General features: G+C 46.8%; 1 protein-coding gene across 1 annotated transcript; it reads right to left on the bottom strand.

The window, feature by feature from the left end:
• Positions 1–2,659: 2,659 nt before the first annotated feature.
• On the bottom strand, positions 2,660–3,811 carry LOC146650340 (trace amine-associated receptor 13c-like). The gene is made up of 2 exons (XM_085384340.1): positions 3,642–3,811; positions 2,660–3,476 (listed from the first exon to the last, which is right to left on the bottom strand). Exons 1-2 carry the CDS (start codon positions 3,803–3,805, stop codon positions 2,660–2,662), a joined length of 981 nt encoding a protein of 326 aa, XP_085240466.1. The 5' UTR covers positions 3,806–3,811.
• Positions 3,812–17,298: the final 13,487 nt, after the last annotated feature.

The raw sequence follows: 17,298 nt of genomic DNA, 5'->3' as shown, positions 1-17,298 counted from the left end.
CGGTCGGACATGCCTGGAACACCTCACCCAGGAGGCGCCCAGGGGGCATCCTTGTCAGATGCCCGAACCACCTCAGCTGGCTCCTTTCGATGTGGAGCAGCAGCTGCTCTACTCTGAGCCCCTCCCGGATGGCCGAACTTCTCACCCTATCTCTAAGGGAGAGGCCAGCTACCCTTCGGAGGAAGCTCATTTCCGCCGCTTGTATCCGCGATCTCGTTCTTTCGGTCACTGCCCACAGCTCGTGGCCATAGGTGAGGGTAGGGACGTAGATCGACCGGTAAATTGAGAGCTTCGCTTTTACACTCAGCTCCCTCATCACCACGACGGACCGGTGCAGCGTCCGCATTACTGCAGCCGCAGCCCCAATCCGTCTGTCGATCTCCGGCTCCCTTCTCCCATCACTCGCGAACAAGACTCCGAGATACTTGAACTCCTCCACTTGGGGCAGGAACTCATCCCCGACCCGGAGTGGGCACTCCACCCTTTTCCGGCTGAGAACCATGGCCTCAGATTTGGAGGTGCTGATCCTCATTCCCGCTGCTTCACACTCGGCTGTGAACAAAGTACAAAGTATTGAGTTGTATTTTTGTTATTGACCAAATACTTATTTGCCACCCTGATTTACGAATAAATTCTTTACAAATCCTACCATGTGAATTCATGGATTTTTTCTTCACATTCTGTCCCTCACAGTTGACGTGTACCTCTGGTGCAAATTACTGACCTCTGTCATCATTTTAAGTGGGGGAACTTGCACAATCGGTGGCTGACTAAATACTTTTTTTGCCCCACTGTATTTACTTGCATTCCTGTGTGAGTTAATACTGTGTGCGTGCTTACCATGTGAGTATTGTAAGATGAGAGTGATGCTCGTTTGACTTTATCTGTGTAATTTGCTACGTGAGAAGCTAGTCCCGTTGCTATCGCTAAGATGCGTTTTTTTGGCCTACTACAGGCAGCCTTGTGTTCAGCCCATATTTCATTTCATATACGACTTACTGTCAAGCATCGTGGTTGTAGGTGGATGTAACTATTTACTATGTTTATTCTCTGAATCGTTGTAATCTGCAGAAATCTGGTTTGCCAATGTAAATACGAGCCAGAAATTCATTTGTGGTCTTAGGGTGCCATCTAGTGGCCATGAGGTCATGGCAGATAGTATAACATTACGCCGGAAACCCACAGTACTGTATAAGGGGTACACTGCTATCCATAGTGGTTAATACAAATGTTTGTTCTTTCTGTTTACAGATGACCACACACACCCATATACACACTCACACTCCCTTTACCTGCATGTGAATACTGTAATGCAATCGCCTCCCTACCAACGCTGTACATCCTGTTGATGTCATCTGCCACCTCCTTATTAAAGTTATTTGAACTACATCACTGTGGAGTACCATTCCTTCTGACCAAGGACGACTCAGTTGAAGCATGATCGGCAATCAGTGCAAACATATATTACAGTTTTTGTAGCTCTGTTTTGCTTTCAAGATCTCGACTTTCAGGGCTTTGGTGGCTGTCTGAAAGTCAGTAACAGCCCCCTCTTTAAAAGCCTTTCTCTTTTTCCGTAAACAGGATTTGACGCTTTTGATGACCCACGGCTTATTGTTAGGGTACACTTTAATAAGCTTACGGGGTATAATCATGTCTTTACAAGATAAGATATTAATAGTATCACATAAATAGCTTTGAAAGCTAAAAATTACAATACAGAAGCTCAATAAATCCAGACTGAATGTAGGTTTTGTGGTATGAGATTATAAAGATTAAAAAAACAGTCCTTGAGGCAACAGAGCTAAAACAGATGTTAACACATTTTAGAGGATGCTGCAGTTGCATGTCTAGTAAGTGGTCAGTATCTGTTTATTATCCATAGCCAGCATCATATCATCACATCATATTAGCCACAGTCATTTAGATTGTTGCTGTGTCTCACCAACATGGGCATCAATACAAAAGGTAAGTCTGATAAAGACAAGGTTTGATGTGTAATAATAGTCAAAAACTCCCATATACACACTCCTAAACCTTGTGGAAAGCCTTCCCATAGCGGTGAAGTTTATATACCTGGACCAACAACATATTTAACCTTATGGATTAAGAAAAAGCTGTCACTCAAGTTCATATGTGTGTAAAATTGATAGTGAGCACAGACTGATGTAGAAGCCACATTTTAACCTTAAAATACTACAAAGTGACTTAATTTCCCCGAGGAAACACAGTGAGAGATGGAGGGATGCTGTTGAGCTCCAGGGAATGTTTGTTTTTTATGTTCTTATGTTATGGAAACTGATATTAAGGTCAACAATTCGCATGTGTGAATTTCACTGGTAGAATAAGAATGACTATTCATATATGTATTTATTTACTAAGACCAACATTTTTTGTCTCATCTGTAGGCTGCAGATAAATTAGAGTACCATGTACAATTCTCAGAAATTGTTTGTGCATTCCAATTTAATTTTGATGGATTTACAATCATTTAAATTATGGACAAAACACAGAATTTTGTCATTGTGGACCAGAGGACTAGTACATTAATAATGGAAACAATGTAAACAAATTCATTTTATCAGACTTCTGGAATTGTACTTAGTGTAAATTAATCACAATTGATCTTTTTTCACCGTGTCAGTGATAACATCAATTTTTCCTATAGTATACTGGCCTCACTGGAGCCATGCCTAAATATCTTAAATGTCACAATGAGCTTGATAGATTTCAGAAACCAGGGGTAGCAAAAAGTGTAGATTAATGGGTTCAGACAAGAGTTAAAATAGAACAGCAAGAGCTCAAAAGGTACAGATCTAATATCAAAGAAACTATTCTGGCCTACCATTGAGGAACAGAAAAATGGGAAAAGACATATCAGAAAGGCAATAACAAGTACACCGAGAGTCCTGGCAGCTTTCAGCTCAGATTTCTTAGCATGCACCGTCTCTGATCCCTGGAGTCTAAGAGCAGTGATATGAGAGCGCATTGCCCGAGCCTGAGAGACAGCCACCGCAAATACTCTTAGATACAGAACTATGATGACAATCACAGGGCCAACAAAGGTCAAAACAAAGTCAACAATTCCCACGAAGTAGTCAATGACAACTACACAATCACCAGAACAAGAATTATACCTCCCTGGCTGCTTCAAATTATCCTTCATGATAAGACTGTTATACAGAATTGAACAAGCCCAGCAAGTACAAATAGAGACTGAGACTCTTTTTATAGTGATTTTGGTGGGATAATGCAGAGGGTCACAAATGGCTACATAGCGGTCAGCTGATATGAGTACCATAGTTCCTACTGAAGCAGAAGTAGCAATGTAATCTAAACTGCTATACAGAGCACACATGTGGTCACCAAGAAACCAGCAGCCATCTAGGAGGCTAATCTCAAAAGCCATGATGAGGCCCACGAAGAAATCTGAGACGGCCAGAGAGAGGAGGAGGAGGTTGGTTGGGGTGTGCAGCTGCCTGGATTAAAATAAAGCATTACATTGGTAATAGCATGTCTAGTATAACAGTTAAAACATTAGAACTATGAGGAAAAGACAAAAGCATCATATAAAAAGAAACTTCACAAGCAAAAATGATTTTTTTATCACTAAAAAAAAGTCACTAATTTAAATAGGTCAGTACTTGAAGTGGGCGATGGAGATGATGACAAGTAGGTTCAGTACTGCAGTAAGCAGAGAGATAGATGATAGCAGGGTGTAAATACACACAGCCTCAATTTGTGGGCGCTTTTGCCGCACACAAGAGGAGTTGAGGAGTTGTGGAAAGCAGAGTTCAGTTTCTTCCATTGTTAGAGAAAGACAGCTGTTCAGCACAAACAGCTTTGTGACTGAGCCCCTTTTTTGTATCACCACCCTTCCTCCCACATTTGCCTTCTGACGCAACTCATTCGCTGATATTTTTTCCCTCTGCGAATAAGTCAAAATGTGATGTTAATAATATAAAGTACAAGAAAACCAAGACAAGTGAGGCTCTTGAGCACAAACAGCTTCGTGACCGAGCCCCTTTTTTCTCCTGTGCATCACACTAATGTCCGTCCTCCTATTTTTCCCATCTGACCTCATTCATTTTTGGATGTCGTGATTGCATAACATGGAACTGCTTAGTTTTAAACTGGATCAAAAATGGCATTTTAATCGATTCATAAGCCTTACCTGTCCAGGAAAACCTTGAGAAACACAAAAAGAGCCCAAGGTCTTACGCTGGAACATTCCTCAGAAAAGCACCACACTTCAGCAAATAGAACAGGATAGATCTGCTATCAATATCCTGGTGCTAGACACCACATGAATCCCAATGGTCACATGTCACTGAATGTCAGATCACAGCTACTTTGGAGGACCTTCATGATAATTAGTCAGGGTGTGCGGCTGGAATTTTCTATCAGGCTCCTAAGTGCGCAGTGGAGGATGAGAGGAAACTGCAGTGGGTGGTGAGGGCAGCGGAGCGGGCAATCTGCACTTCACCAACCCCCCTCAGAGACATCTATACTGGCAGACTTCAGCAGAAAGCCAGTATCATCATCAAAGACCCCTCGCACCCTGGACACTCACTTCCCCCCCCCTTCCCTCTGGTAAACGCTCCATCAGGTTGAAGACAAACAGACTCAACAGCAGTTTTTACCCACAGGCTGTCAAACATGCCCTACCTCCACCCTGATTGGAGGATAACTGCACTGCCAACACTCATGGACATTACACCTTATTTATAAATCGTATTTCTATTTATACTTCAATGCAACCAACATCCCTACCTCTTTAAACTGTATTTATTATAACCTTATTTAGTATAGTTGCAACAGCCCCCCTCCCCCCACCCAATGTGCAATATCATTCCCCCCAGACACTCAATGTGCAATATCACTGATCACACTGCACCTCTCAATGCACCTGCTCCTCAGATGGCATGTATGTGTATGTGTATATGTAAGTGTTTATGTGGATGTCACAATACGGCTGTGTGCAGGCAAGAGTAGGACCCAAATGCAAACTCACAGAGACGAAAAGTAAACTCAAAAAACACAGCTTTATTGCTGGCGTGGAGTGGGACACGAAAAACAATACAAAACTAAACTAAACTGCGAAAACTAAAGCACAAGGAGCCACAGGGAAAAATCACACAGCTATGAGGGAGGACGCAACACTGACAAAGAGAAACATGGGGCTTAAATACACTGAGGGATAACGAGGGGGAATGAGCCACAGGAGGAGAGCACAGCTGGGAGTAATCAGGCAGGACGAGACAAGGGAAGCAAAACTAGAAACATTAACATAGGACAGACTGTGAAAGTAAAACAGGAAACACACTGACGGGACTCAAGACATGTAAACTTAACAGACTGGGGAGACAGAACATAGGGACCTGAAACATGGGGCAGAAAGGCACAGTAGACACAACATGAACATAACAATGCCACAGGGGAAGAGTAAAACAAAATGCAGGAACACAGGACCTCTTTCAAAATAAAATGGGAAACATAATGAAACGCAAATATGACAACATAAGAAACACAGACATGAAGCACATGAAAGACAAGGGAGACTTAACAGGGGTTGGAAACACAAGGGGAATCTAATAAACAAATGAACTTAGATAACCTAATGAACAAAATAAACTCAAACTTAAAACGCTGGGTCAAAAGACCCAGGATTTGCAGGTGTATGTATAACTTGTACATATATTTCTTCAGTAAATGTAAATTTGTTTGTTATTGTGTAAATACTTAAGCTATTGTGTACTTCACACACATGGAGAAATGCCAAATAGGCTTTCATTGTTCTTGTAACACTGACAATAAAAGCTATTCTATTCTGTTCTGTTCTATTCACTACGTAGCTAACTCCACTGTCCTCTCTCCTCAGTGTGACTGCTTAACTGCCACGGTCCAGTCTGCATCTCTGGCCCAATTCCCCCTTTTAAATCCATGTCTACCTAGCCTGTAAACTAGGCCTGCAACGTCATGTTCTGTGTTTTGTTGCCTTTGTCCCTGTCACACTTTGAAGTTTTGAGTTTAAAAAATAAACAATGTAAAACATTTCGCTGTCACTGCTCTGGGTTCCTGCACTTGAGTCAGTTCAATTTAATTTTATTTGTATATTGCAAACTCACAGCAGCAATCACCTTAAGGTGCTTTATATTTTAAGGTAGACCCTACAATCATACATAGAGAGAAAAACCCAATGATCATATGACCCCCTATGAGCAAGCACTTTGGTGACAGTGGGAAGGAAAAACTCCCTTTTAACAGGAAGAAACCTCTGGCAGAACCAGGCTCAGGGAGGGGCGGGGCCATCTGCTGTGACCGGTTGGGGTGAGAGAAGGAAAACAGGATAAAGACATGCTGTGGAAGAGAGACAGAGATTAATGATAAGTGTGATTCAGTGCAGAGAGGTCTATTAAGAAGAAAGAAGAAGAAAGTGTGTACTTTATTGAGCCCCGTGGGGAAATTGCTCTCTGCATTTAACCCATTCACTCAGTGAAGCAGTGGGCAGCCATTGGGCGCCCGGGGAGCAGTGTGTAGGGACGGTACCTTGCTCAGGGGTACCTCAGGGTAGCTGTTAAGGGGAATCGAACCCCCGACCTTCCGATCATGGGGCAACCACTCTACCTACTGAGCTATCCCTGCCCTAACACAAAGTGAGTAAAGAAGAAATACTCAATGCATCATGGGAATCCCCCAGCAGTCTACACCTATTGCAGCACAACTAAGGGAGGATTCAGGGTCACCTGGTCCAGCCCTAACTATATGCTTTACCAAAACGGAAAGTTTGAAGCCTAATCTTAAAAGTAGAGATAGTGTCTGTCTCCTGAATCCAAGCTGGAAGCTGGTTCCACAGAAGAGGGGCCTGAAAACTGAAGGCTCTGCCTCCCATTCTACTTTTAAATACTCTAGGAACAACAAGTAGGCCTGCAGTGTGAGAGCGAAGTGTCATGGTCCTGAGTCTGAGGACTCAGTGTTTTGTGTTTCCTTATGCTTTTGTTCATTCCGAGTGTGTATTCTTTTGTGATTTTGCCATTTGTTAGGTTTCTGTTCTTTGCCTGCCTGCTCCCACTTCTCTGTGTTCCCTCTGTCTGTCCATGGTGTTATTGTGTCTGCTCATCAGTCTGCCTGTCAAGTTCAGTGTCCTGTCTGGTTCTCTGTGTCTGTTAGTTTCCTGTTTTATTCTGGAAGTTCATGTCTCATGTCAGTGTGTTCAGTTTTACCTCTCCCCTGTCTCGTTAGCCTAATTGCTCCCAGCTGTGTCTCCCTCCTGTGGCCCATTCCCCTGATTACTGGTGTGTGTATTTAAGCTTTGTGTGTTCTCCTGTCTGTTGCCGGTTCGTCTGTGTTACTTCGTGTCAGTCTGCGTTACCCTGTGTTCCACAGTGTCCTGTTCCTCGTCTGCGTCTCTCTGCTTCTCATCCCCTTTGTCGTATGCTCCCAGGTCTGTTATTTTTAGTTCTCCCAGTTTAGGTGTCTTCAGTTATTTGTCATGCCCCACTGCTTGTTTGCCACTACACCTTTGTTAATAAACCTCACCAGCATTTCATCCACTGCCTGCATCTTGGGTCCTTCTTCCAACTCCACACGGCTCGCCCCGGCAGCCGTGACAGTACGAACCGGCCACTATGGACCCAGCAGCAGTCAACCCGCCCGAGAAGCTCCGGGAGGATATTGTTTACTCGGTAGACAAATTAATTAACTTATGAGGGGAGAGAATTCTTATGAGGGGAGAGAATTCCGCCAAGGCTCAGCTCACTTCACCCGCTCACACAGAATTTTGTTCTGAACGAGCTTCATCTTCTCCCCCTTGCTACCACCCACCCTGCAATTCATGCTTCACTCCCTGACCTGACGGAGAGTGTCCTGCCCGGCCCGTCGGTCCAGCCTTCAAATGGGAGACGGCACTCACGCCGTCGACGCCCCTCGCCACAGTCGGACCCCAGGATATCAGAGCGGCCGACTGTGGTGAGTAAAAAGGATAACAGCTCCAATTTGAACTTTGAGACTTTTTCTTCTGGGGTTGTTCGGGGTGTGTCAGTGGGAGCTAATTCGCAAAGCTTACCTACCTTCGTGGTAACCGATCTCTCCCAGGTTGGCATTTTTAAGACTTCAGTGAAAGCAAAGGGCTGTTGTTCTTCTGTTTCTTCTGAACCTGTTAAACCCATGTCAGCTAACCCAGGGTCTGCTAAAACTGTGGCATATATCCCAGAGACAATTAACACCAGCTCTGATAATACCAGGACTGTTTATTCTTTTGAACTGCAACCTGAAGCTCAGGTAGCCGCCCGGCCTCAAGCTCAGGTAGCCGCCCGGCCTCCAGCTCAGTCTCCAATTCCACCACCGTCGTCATCCCAACCATTGTTTCAGTCACCCTCAGTTCAGCCTCCTGTTCAGCAGCCACTAGCCCTGCATCCTGTGTCACTTGCTACTCCGGTACAACAAGCTCAGTCAAATCAATCTAAAAGGAACTGTGTTTCATCAGTTTGTTCTAAGCAGAGAGACAAACCTAATGATAATGTAATCATTCCTAAAAAGCTGGCCAGTTCAGAGACTGTGACGCGCTCCAGGGCCTCCCCAGAGGCTGAGTTCAATTCAATTCAATTCAATTTTATTTATATAGCGCCAAATCACAACAAAAGTCGCCTCAAGGCGCTTCATAGATACAGAGAAAAACCCAACAATCATATGACCCCCTATGAGCAAGCACTTTGGCGACAGTGGGAAGGAAAAACTCCCTTTTAACAGGAAGAAACCTCCGGCAGAACCAGGCTCAGGGAGGGGCGGCCATCTGCTGCGACCGGTTGGGGTGAGAGAAGGAAGACAGGATAAAGACATGCTGTGGAAGAGAGACAGAGGTTAATAACAGATATGATTCAATGCAGAGAGGTCTATTAATACATAGTGAGTGAGAAAGGTGACTGGAAAGGAAAAACTCAATGCATCATGGGAATCCCCCGGCAGCCTACATCTATTGCAGCATAACAAAGGGAGGATTCAGGGTCACCTGGTCCAGCCCTAACTATATGCTTTAGAAAAAAGGAAAGTTTTAAGCCTAATCTTAAAAGTAGAGATAGTGTCTGTCTCCCGAATCCAAACTGGAAGCTGGTTCCACAGAAGAGGGGCCTGAAAACTGAAGGCTCTCCCTCCCATTCTACTTTTAAATACTCTAGGAACAACAAGTAGGCCTGCAGAGCGAGAGCGGAGCGCTCTAATAGGGTGATATGGTACTACAAGGTCATTAAGATAAGATGGGGCCTGATTATTTAGTTTCAGCCCTCAGCCCACTCTGGACCCCTGGAGGCTAGGAACCCAGCTGAGGACTGCACCCGGCTGTCACTGCCTGAGCAGAGTCAATGCTCAGGGCAGCTTAAGTCTGCTATGTGTTTGCCAGGGGCCACTGTGCCTGCTGGCTCTGTTCTGTCACTGCCAGAGGCCCGTGTGCCTGTTGGTTCTGTTCTGTCCCTGCCAGAGGTCTCCGCACCTGCTGGTCCTGTTCTGCCCCTGCCAGAGGTCCCCGCGCCTGCTGGTTCTGTTCCGTCTCTGCCAGAGGTCCCCGCGCCTGCTGGTTCTGTTCCGTCTCTGCCAGAGGTCTTCGCACCTGCTGGTTCTGTTCTGTCTCTGCCAGAGGTCCCCGCACCTGCTGGTTCTGAGACTGTCTTCGCTGGGGGGCCCGAGGAGCCCGTCCAGCTTCCTGCCTCGTCAGCTGGAGGGCCCGAGGAGCCCGCCCAGCTTCCTGTCTCGTCAGCTGGAGGGCCCGAGGAGCCCGTCCAGCCTCAAGACTCGTCAGCTGGAGGTTCAGGAGAACCTAGCCAGCTTCCTGCCTCGTCAGCTGGAGGGCCCGAGGGGCCCATCCAGCCTCAAGACTCGTCAGCTGGAGGTTCAGGAGAACCTAGCCAGCTTCCTGCCTCGTCAGCTGGAGGGCCCGAGGGGCCCGTCCAGCCCCAAGACTCGTCAGCTGGAGGTTCAGGAGAACCTAGCCAGCTTCCTGCCTCGTCAGCTGGTGGGCCCGAGGAGCCCGTCCAGCCCCAAGACTCGTCAGCTGGAGGTTCAGGAGAACCTAGCCAGCTTCTTGCCTCGTCAGCTGGAGGGCCCGAGGAGCCCGTCCAGCCCCAAGACTAATCATCCTCGCCAGCTGCAGTCTCATCATCCTCGCCAGCTGCAGTCTCATCATCCTCGCCCGCAGCAGCCCCCTCATCAGCTTCATCAGCTTCGCCTGGTCCAGCCTCCTCATCAGCTTCATCAGCTTCACCTGGTCCAGCTTCAGCTTCACCCTCGCCTGGTCCAGCTTCAGCTTCACCCTTGCCTGGTCCAGCTTCAGCTTCAACGTCGCCTGGTCCAGCCTCTGCGTCTGCCTCGCCTGGTCCAGCCTCTGCTTCTGCCTCGCCTGGTCCAGCCTCCTTCTCACCTGGTACTGCGGGGGCCACGCAGCCTTCTGGTCCCCAGCTGCTGCCTCAACATCGTCGGTCATCTGCCAGGCCGCATGTTGGGCATCTTCGCCACCGTGGCCGGCCTCCGGACTTGCATTGTCGCCACCGCTGTCATGAGCACGGTCGGCCCCGAGAACTGCTTTCACGCCGCTGTTGCCGTCCGCACGGTCGGCCCCGAGAACTGCTTTCACGCCGCTGTTGCCGTCCGCACGGTCGGCCCCCAGAACTGCTTTCACGCCGCTGTTGCCGTCCGCACGGTCGGCCCCCAGAACTGCTTTCATGCCGCTGTTGCGGTCCGCACGGTCGGCCCCCAGAACTGTTTCCACGCCGCTGTTGCCGTCCGCACGGTCGGCCCCCAGAACTGTTTCCACGCCACTGCCTACTGCGTGGCCGGCCCCCGGACCTGCCCCACTGCCGCTGCCTTTTACACGGTCGGCCCCCGGAACTGAACTGTTTTGCCCTCCGGTGCTGTCGGCCTCCGGGTCGGCCCCCTGAACTTGTCCGTCTGGGCCTTTTTGGACTATGTGTCCAACTCCACACGGCTCGCCCCGGCAGCCGTGACACGAAGTGCTCTAATAGGGTGATATGGTACTACAAGGTCATTAAAATAAGATGGGGCCTGATTATTTAAGACCTTGTATGTGAGGAGCAGGATTTTGAATTTAATTCTGGTCCAATTTTTTTACTGAGCTTTGGTCCTGGGACATCAGATGCTTTTTTGTTGTTAACATAAAAGTTACTTTTATACAATACAATTTTATTTATATGGCACATTTAAAACCAAAGGCATACCCAAGTGTTTCACAATAATCCAACAAGACATTGTTATAAAACATTAACAAAGTACAAAAAGCAAACACTACTACTGTGGAGATGATAAAGGAGGATCCATTTGCAGGCACTTGTAAAGGTGTGACGGTGGTTTATTTAATACACATCACAGGGAAAAAATGGCAAACGAAGATAAACTAAACTATACTGGACACAACTAAACTACAGAGCACGAACCTGAACGAGAATGAGAACGAGCAGAGGAGAATGACGATGGACAGCAGGGAGAACACACGGGTGAGACACGGTGGACACACAGACACACTTGGGGCAGGAACTCATCCCCGACCCGGAGTGGGCACTCCACCCTTTTCCGGCTGAGAACCATGGCCTCAGATTTGGAGGTGCTGATCCTCATTCCCGCTGCTTCACACTCGGCTGCGAACCTCTCCAGTGCGAGCTGGAGGCCCTCACCCGATGGAGCCAACAGAACCACATCATCCGCAAAAATCAGAGATGAGATTCTGAGGCCACCAAAGCGAAAGCCCTCCGCCACTTGGCTGCGCCTAGAAATCCTGTCCATAAAAATTATGAACAGAACCGGAGACAAAGGGCAGCCCTGGCGGAGCCCATCACCCACTGGAAACGAGTCCGACTTATTGCCGGCAATGCGAGCCAAGCTCTTGCAACGGTTGTATAGGGATCGAATGGCCCGTAGCAATGGGCCAGACACCCCATACTCCCGCAACACCTCCCACAGGACACCCCGAGGGACACGGTCGAATGCCTTCTCCACGTCCACAAAACACATGTAGACTGGTTGGGCAAACTCCCATGCACCCTCAAGTATCCTCGAGAGGATAAAGAGCTGGTCCAGTGTTCCGCGACCAGGACGAAAACCGCATTGTTCCTCCTGTATCCGAGGTTCGACTAGCGGACGAACTCTCCTTTCCAGCACCCTGGCATAGACTTTCCCAGGGAGGCTGAGGAGTGTGATCCCCCTGTAGTTGGAACACACCCTCCGGTCCCCCTTCTTAAAGATGGGGACCACCACCCCGGTCTGCCAGTCCACGGGTACTGCCCCTGATCTCCATGCAACATTGCAGAGGCGTGTCAACCAGGACAGCCCTACAATGTCCAGTGCCTTCAGGAACTCGGGGCGGACCTCATCAACACCAGGGGCTCTGCCACCAAGGAGTTGTTTAACTACCTCAGTGACCTCGCCCCCGGAAATTGGCGGGTCATTCCCCTCATCCCCAGACTCTGCTTCCTCCTCGGAAGACGTGTCAGTGGGATTAAGGAGGTCCTCGAAGTATTCCTTCCACCGCCTGACAATTTTCTCAGTCAACGTCAGCAGCGCTCCGCCAGCACTATACACAGTGCAGGTAGAGCACTGCTTTCCCCTCCTGAGACGCCTGACGGTTTGCCAGAATCTCTTCGAGGCAGTCCGAAAGTCTTTTTCCATGGCCTCTCCGAACTCCTCCCACACCCGAGTTTTTGCTTCAGCCACTGCCCGAGCCGCATTCCGCTTGGCCTGTCGATACCTGTCGGCTGCCTCCGAAGTCCCACAGGCTAACCAAGCCCGATAGGACTCCTTCTTCAGCCTGGTGGCTCCCTTCACCTCTGGTGTCCACCATTTAGTTCGGGGATTACCACCACGGCAGGCACCAACCACCTTACGGCCGCAGCTCAATGCAGCAGCTTCGGCAATGGAGACGCTGAACATGGTCCATTCGGACTCAATGTCCCCAGTCTCCCTCGGAATGCTGTTGAAGCTCTGCCGGAGGTGTGCGTTGAAGATCTCGCGGACTGGGGCCTCTGCTAGATGTTCCCAGCACACCCTCACTACGCGTTTAGGTGCACCAGGTCTGTCCAGCATCCTCCCCCGCCACCTGATCCAACTCACCACCAGGTGGTGATCAGTTGACAGCTCAGCCCCTCTCTTTACCTGAGTGTCCAGAACATATGGTCGCAGGTCTGGTAATACGATTACAAAATCGATCATTGACCTACGGCCTAGAGCGTCCTGGTGCCACGTGCACTTATGGACACTCTTATGTTCGAACAGGGTGTTCGTTATGGCCAAACTGTGATTAGCACAGAAGTCCAATAACAAAGCACCGCTCAGGTTCAGATCAGGGAGGCCGTTCCTCCCAATCATGCCCCTCCAGGCCTCGCTGTCATTACCCACATAAGCACTGAAGTCTCCCAGCAGGACAACAGAGTCTCCAGGTGGAGCACCTTCCAGCACCCCCTAGCCCAGGGACTCTAAGAAGGCTGTGTACTCCGAACTGCCACTCAGCGCACAAGCGCAGATGACAGTCAGGACCAGTTCCCCGACCCTAAGGCGCAGGGAACAAACCCTCTCATCCACCGGGAAAAACCCCAACGTACCGGCAGCAAGCTGAGGGGTTATTAGAATACCCACCCCAGCCCGCTGCCTCTCACCAGGGGCAACTCCAGACTGAGACAGAGTCCAGCCCCTCTCCAGGAGACTGGTTCCAGAGCCCAAGCCATGCGTAGAGGTGAGCCCGACTATATCTAGCCGGTACCTCTCAACCTCACTCACTAAGTCAGGCTCCTTCCCCACCAGAGAGGTGACATTCCATGTCCCTATTGCCAGTCTTGGCAGCCGGGGGTCAGTCCGCCAGGGTCTCCGCTCCTGGCCGCCACCCGGCACACAATGCACCCGACCCCTATGGCGCCTCCTGCGGGTGGTGGGCCTGCGGGAGGATGGGCCCATGTCTCCTCTTCGGGCTGTGCCCGGCCGGGCCCCATGGACTAAGGCCCGGCCACCAGACGCTCGCCCTCGGGCACCCTCCCCGGGCCTGGCTCCAGGGCGGGGCCCCGGTAACCCTATCCCGGGCAGGGTAAACTGTTCCCTCGATGTTCTTTTCATAAGGATCTTCTAAATCGCTCTTTGTCTCGTCCCTCACCCAGGACCAATTTGCCATGGGAGACCCTACCAGGGGGCAAAAGCCCCCAGACAACATAGCCCCTGGGATCCCTGGGACACACAAACCCCTCCACCCCTCCAACTTTTAACATATGAACACAAAACCAGCAAGATGAAGCAAAGATGAAAACCAGCCTAGAGAAGCTGCAAAGCGATCACCACAATGGTTCTACTCTAAAAAACAGAAGCTTGAAGAAGCCTCAAGCTTGACTGCACATCACTGTCTTTGTTACCTGTTCAGGGTCTGGCTGCTGGGCAGGGGTCTGCATTGACTCACTGCACTGACTGATTTTTGGCTAGATTTGCATTAGTATACTGTCTCTGTAGATGGTTCAAAGTTCAAGGTTCTTTATTTGTCACATGCATAGTTATACAAGTATAACACACAGTGAAATGTAACCTGACACGCTCCTCGACATGTGCAAAAAAGAACGCTGGTTCAAAATGACCCAGGACCATAACAGAGAGATGTCATTACAAAGGCAGATAAAACAATTGTCTTGTACGATGTTACCACTCTCTTCAGTTTTTTTATCACAAAAAAAGCAAATGATAAAAAAAAAAACATTGAGTAAAAAAATTAATACAATATCAAAGAACAAAATGGTTATATTTATTAAAGAAGGAGCTCAAAAAATGATAATAAAAAAAAACAACCAACACAGCAAGCACTGCATAAATCAAATCTAAATATGACAAAATTTGTTAAAATATGGGTATTATGGTATTTTGAGATTTTGGTATGAGACGTGATGTGTTCAGGTCTGCTCCTCTTTGGATTGGAACATATTAATAATAAAATAAGGTTTTCTCACCGATTCACTTAGTAGCTGACTCCATGGCCCTAGGTACAAAGGCACGTGTTATACACATGTTAAGGACAACATCCTTACCTTCCAGCAGACAAAGGTAGTAGAACAGTTTTGTTAACCCTTTAGGACCTACCATAGAACCAAGTCCACCAGAGCTTATATTATATTTTTACATGCTGTGGAGCCATTTTTGGGAGCATTTCAAGTTGATATACATCAACAACCATTATAGCCCAAATTTTAATAATATGTCTGCATTAGGTGCATAGTAATTACATAAATTGCAAAAAAAATTAAAATACTTTTTGTTTTTTTAACATATATTTCTAGTTAGAGAAATTTAAGAGGCTTATCCCTCAAAACTGTAACTACAAAATAGTTGCACAAAATAGTTTCCCACCACAGGAAATTTATTTTGAGTGTCTTCATAGTTTTATTTTTGAGATACACCAATTTTTATATACTGCAGGAAAAACGAAAATAAATATTATAATGTAAATTTGCAAAAAAACCAGCATATGCATCAAAATAAACTATTTCCAGCAGTGCAATATGAGTCCTAAGCATCCCAGAAACGACACAGAAAGTCATAAAGTCAAACATAACTTTTAAAAACACCACTATAGGCTCATAAGGCCCTGATGGTAAAAAACTACATTTCTGCAAAATGGCGTCACTTCCGGTTTCAGGCAGGACATGGCGGACATGCGATAGTTCACGCTGATGGACGTAGGAAGTGTTACAAACAGCTGATCGGATCGGCAAAGCGTGTTTCTAGAATATTATGTTTTTGTTGCTGCAAGTGCTTTTTATTCAGTTTTTGCAAAGCTGTATGTGGAAGGAAACTGTGACCGAGGACAAGCTGATGGCATAAGATGTAAGTACAACTCCGGTTTCATATGCAAAAAAAATTATTGTGCTAGCTTATGTGGTTGCAGTGCTACCGGGATTTAAAAATAGTTACACAAAACAGAGCGTGCCCACTCCAACCGGCTTTAAAGGGTTAAATTGCTGCTTCGAAATAAAGTCAGCCTTCTGGAGTTTAATTACCTGGATTACCGAGCATCAAAAAAATATGATGGAATGACGGAAATATACTAAATATTAAAGGAAAATGTTTTTGTATACCTGAACCAGTCATTTTGAACCAGCGTTCTTAGTTTTTTTTTTTTTTTTTTAATTTTGTTCATTATTTATCCCATGGTCCCTAGGTAGTTCAGTTTAGTTTTTTAGATTTCCCATCGTGTCTTTACACCCTGTGTCCCCCTCCGTGTATCTGTGAGTTCCCATGCCTCCTTTTTCCTCCTTGTGTTTTATTTCATATTTTCCCCAGCCCGTTATGTCTGTGCTCTCCACGTGTTCTCTCTTTTCCTCTGGTCTGTGTATCTTTGCCAGTGGCGGTCCTAGCCTGTTTGGCGCCCTGAGCGAACTCTCTCTCTCTGGCGTCACAGAAGCACGTTCAGTGAGAGACTGAGATTACCAAAAAGCGCTACTGAACAACGCAGGAAATCATTCCTGCCCGTGGTCATCTCCCTGTACAACTCCTCGATCTAATACACTGTAAAAACTGCAATAGTTACACCCTTTTTGCACACACTCTTTTCTACTCAGTAATATTCTTGTCAATTTTCTTGACATTTATTTAAAATCCTTTCTGTTCATCCTTGATATTTATAATTGAGTGATCTGTATATATTAGTGCTATTTCTTAAATGTGTAAAATCTGTAACATAATGTATTGTTTGGTGTTTAGTCTGTTACTGTTACTATTTTTACCATTTCTTCTTGGAGCAACTGTGACCCACATAATTTCCTTAGGGATTAATAAAGTATTCTGATTCTACACCTTAGTTCACAGATATGCTTTGTCTAGGGTTTATTTCTGGGATTTCACACAACCCAGAATTCAAATCATGAATACATAATGGAATTGGATTTACAACATTAGAAATTAAATGTGCTTGTGGTAGGACTTGACTTAAGCGGTCAAAGAAGTGCAGGAGACTGATGCTGTCCAGTGTAGCAAGTGATTTATTCACCATTTTGTGACCCAAATAATATTTACAAAGAAACAAATAAGAAACTCAACTCTATAATTAACTCAGTTCAAATAAACATAACTGAACTTAAATCAACAGAAATTAAGGTCAAACTGCACACAGCTACACTGACCTGAACCTTTCTCTTGAAACACCTGAGTTCTTCTGCTTAAATAGTCCACTTAATCAAACAATTTCTCCTCTGGACTATTCCATTCAGTAGGTAGGTAAGATGAACATGATTATAGTCAAACCTCTACTACTCCTCTTTACTGGCAACAAACTCTGTGGTG

The sequence above is a fragment of the Rhamphochromis longiceps genome, linkage group LG16 (assembly GCF_057381845.1).
Source record: "Rhamphochromis longiceps isolate RC_006_pf linkage group LG16, R_longiceps_female_GT1.1, whole genome shotgun sequence".
In the NCBI taxonomy this organism is placed as follows: domain Eukaryota; kingdom Metazoa; phylum Chordata; class Actinopteri; order Cichliformes; family Cichlidae; genus Rhamphochromis; species Rhamphochromis longiceps.
This window is presented reverse-complemented; position numbering and strand designations above follow the sequence as displayed.

Bases quoted from the DNA above. Each gene is read 5' to 3' on its own strand.
- LOC146650340 (XM_085384340.1), bottom strand. From the start codon at position 3,805: ATGGAAGAAACTGAACTCTGCTTTCCACAACTCCTCAACTCCTCTTGT. The intron at 3,477-3,641 runs GTACTGACCTAT...ATTTTAATCCAG, and splicing joins ATCTCCATCGCCCACTTCAA to GCAGCTGCACACCCCAACCA.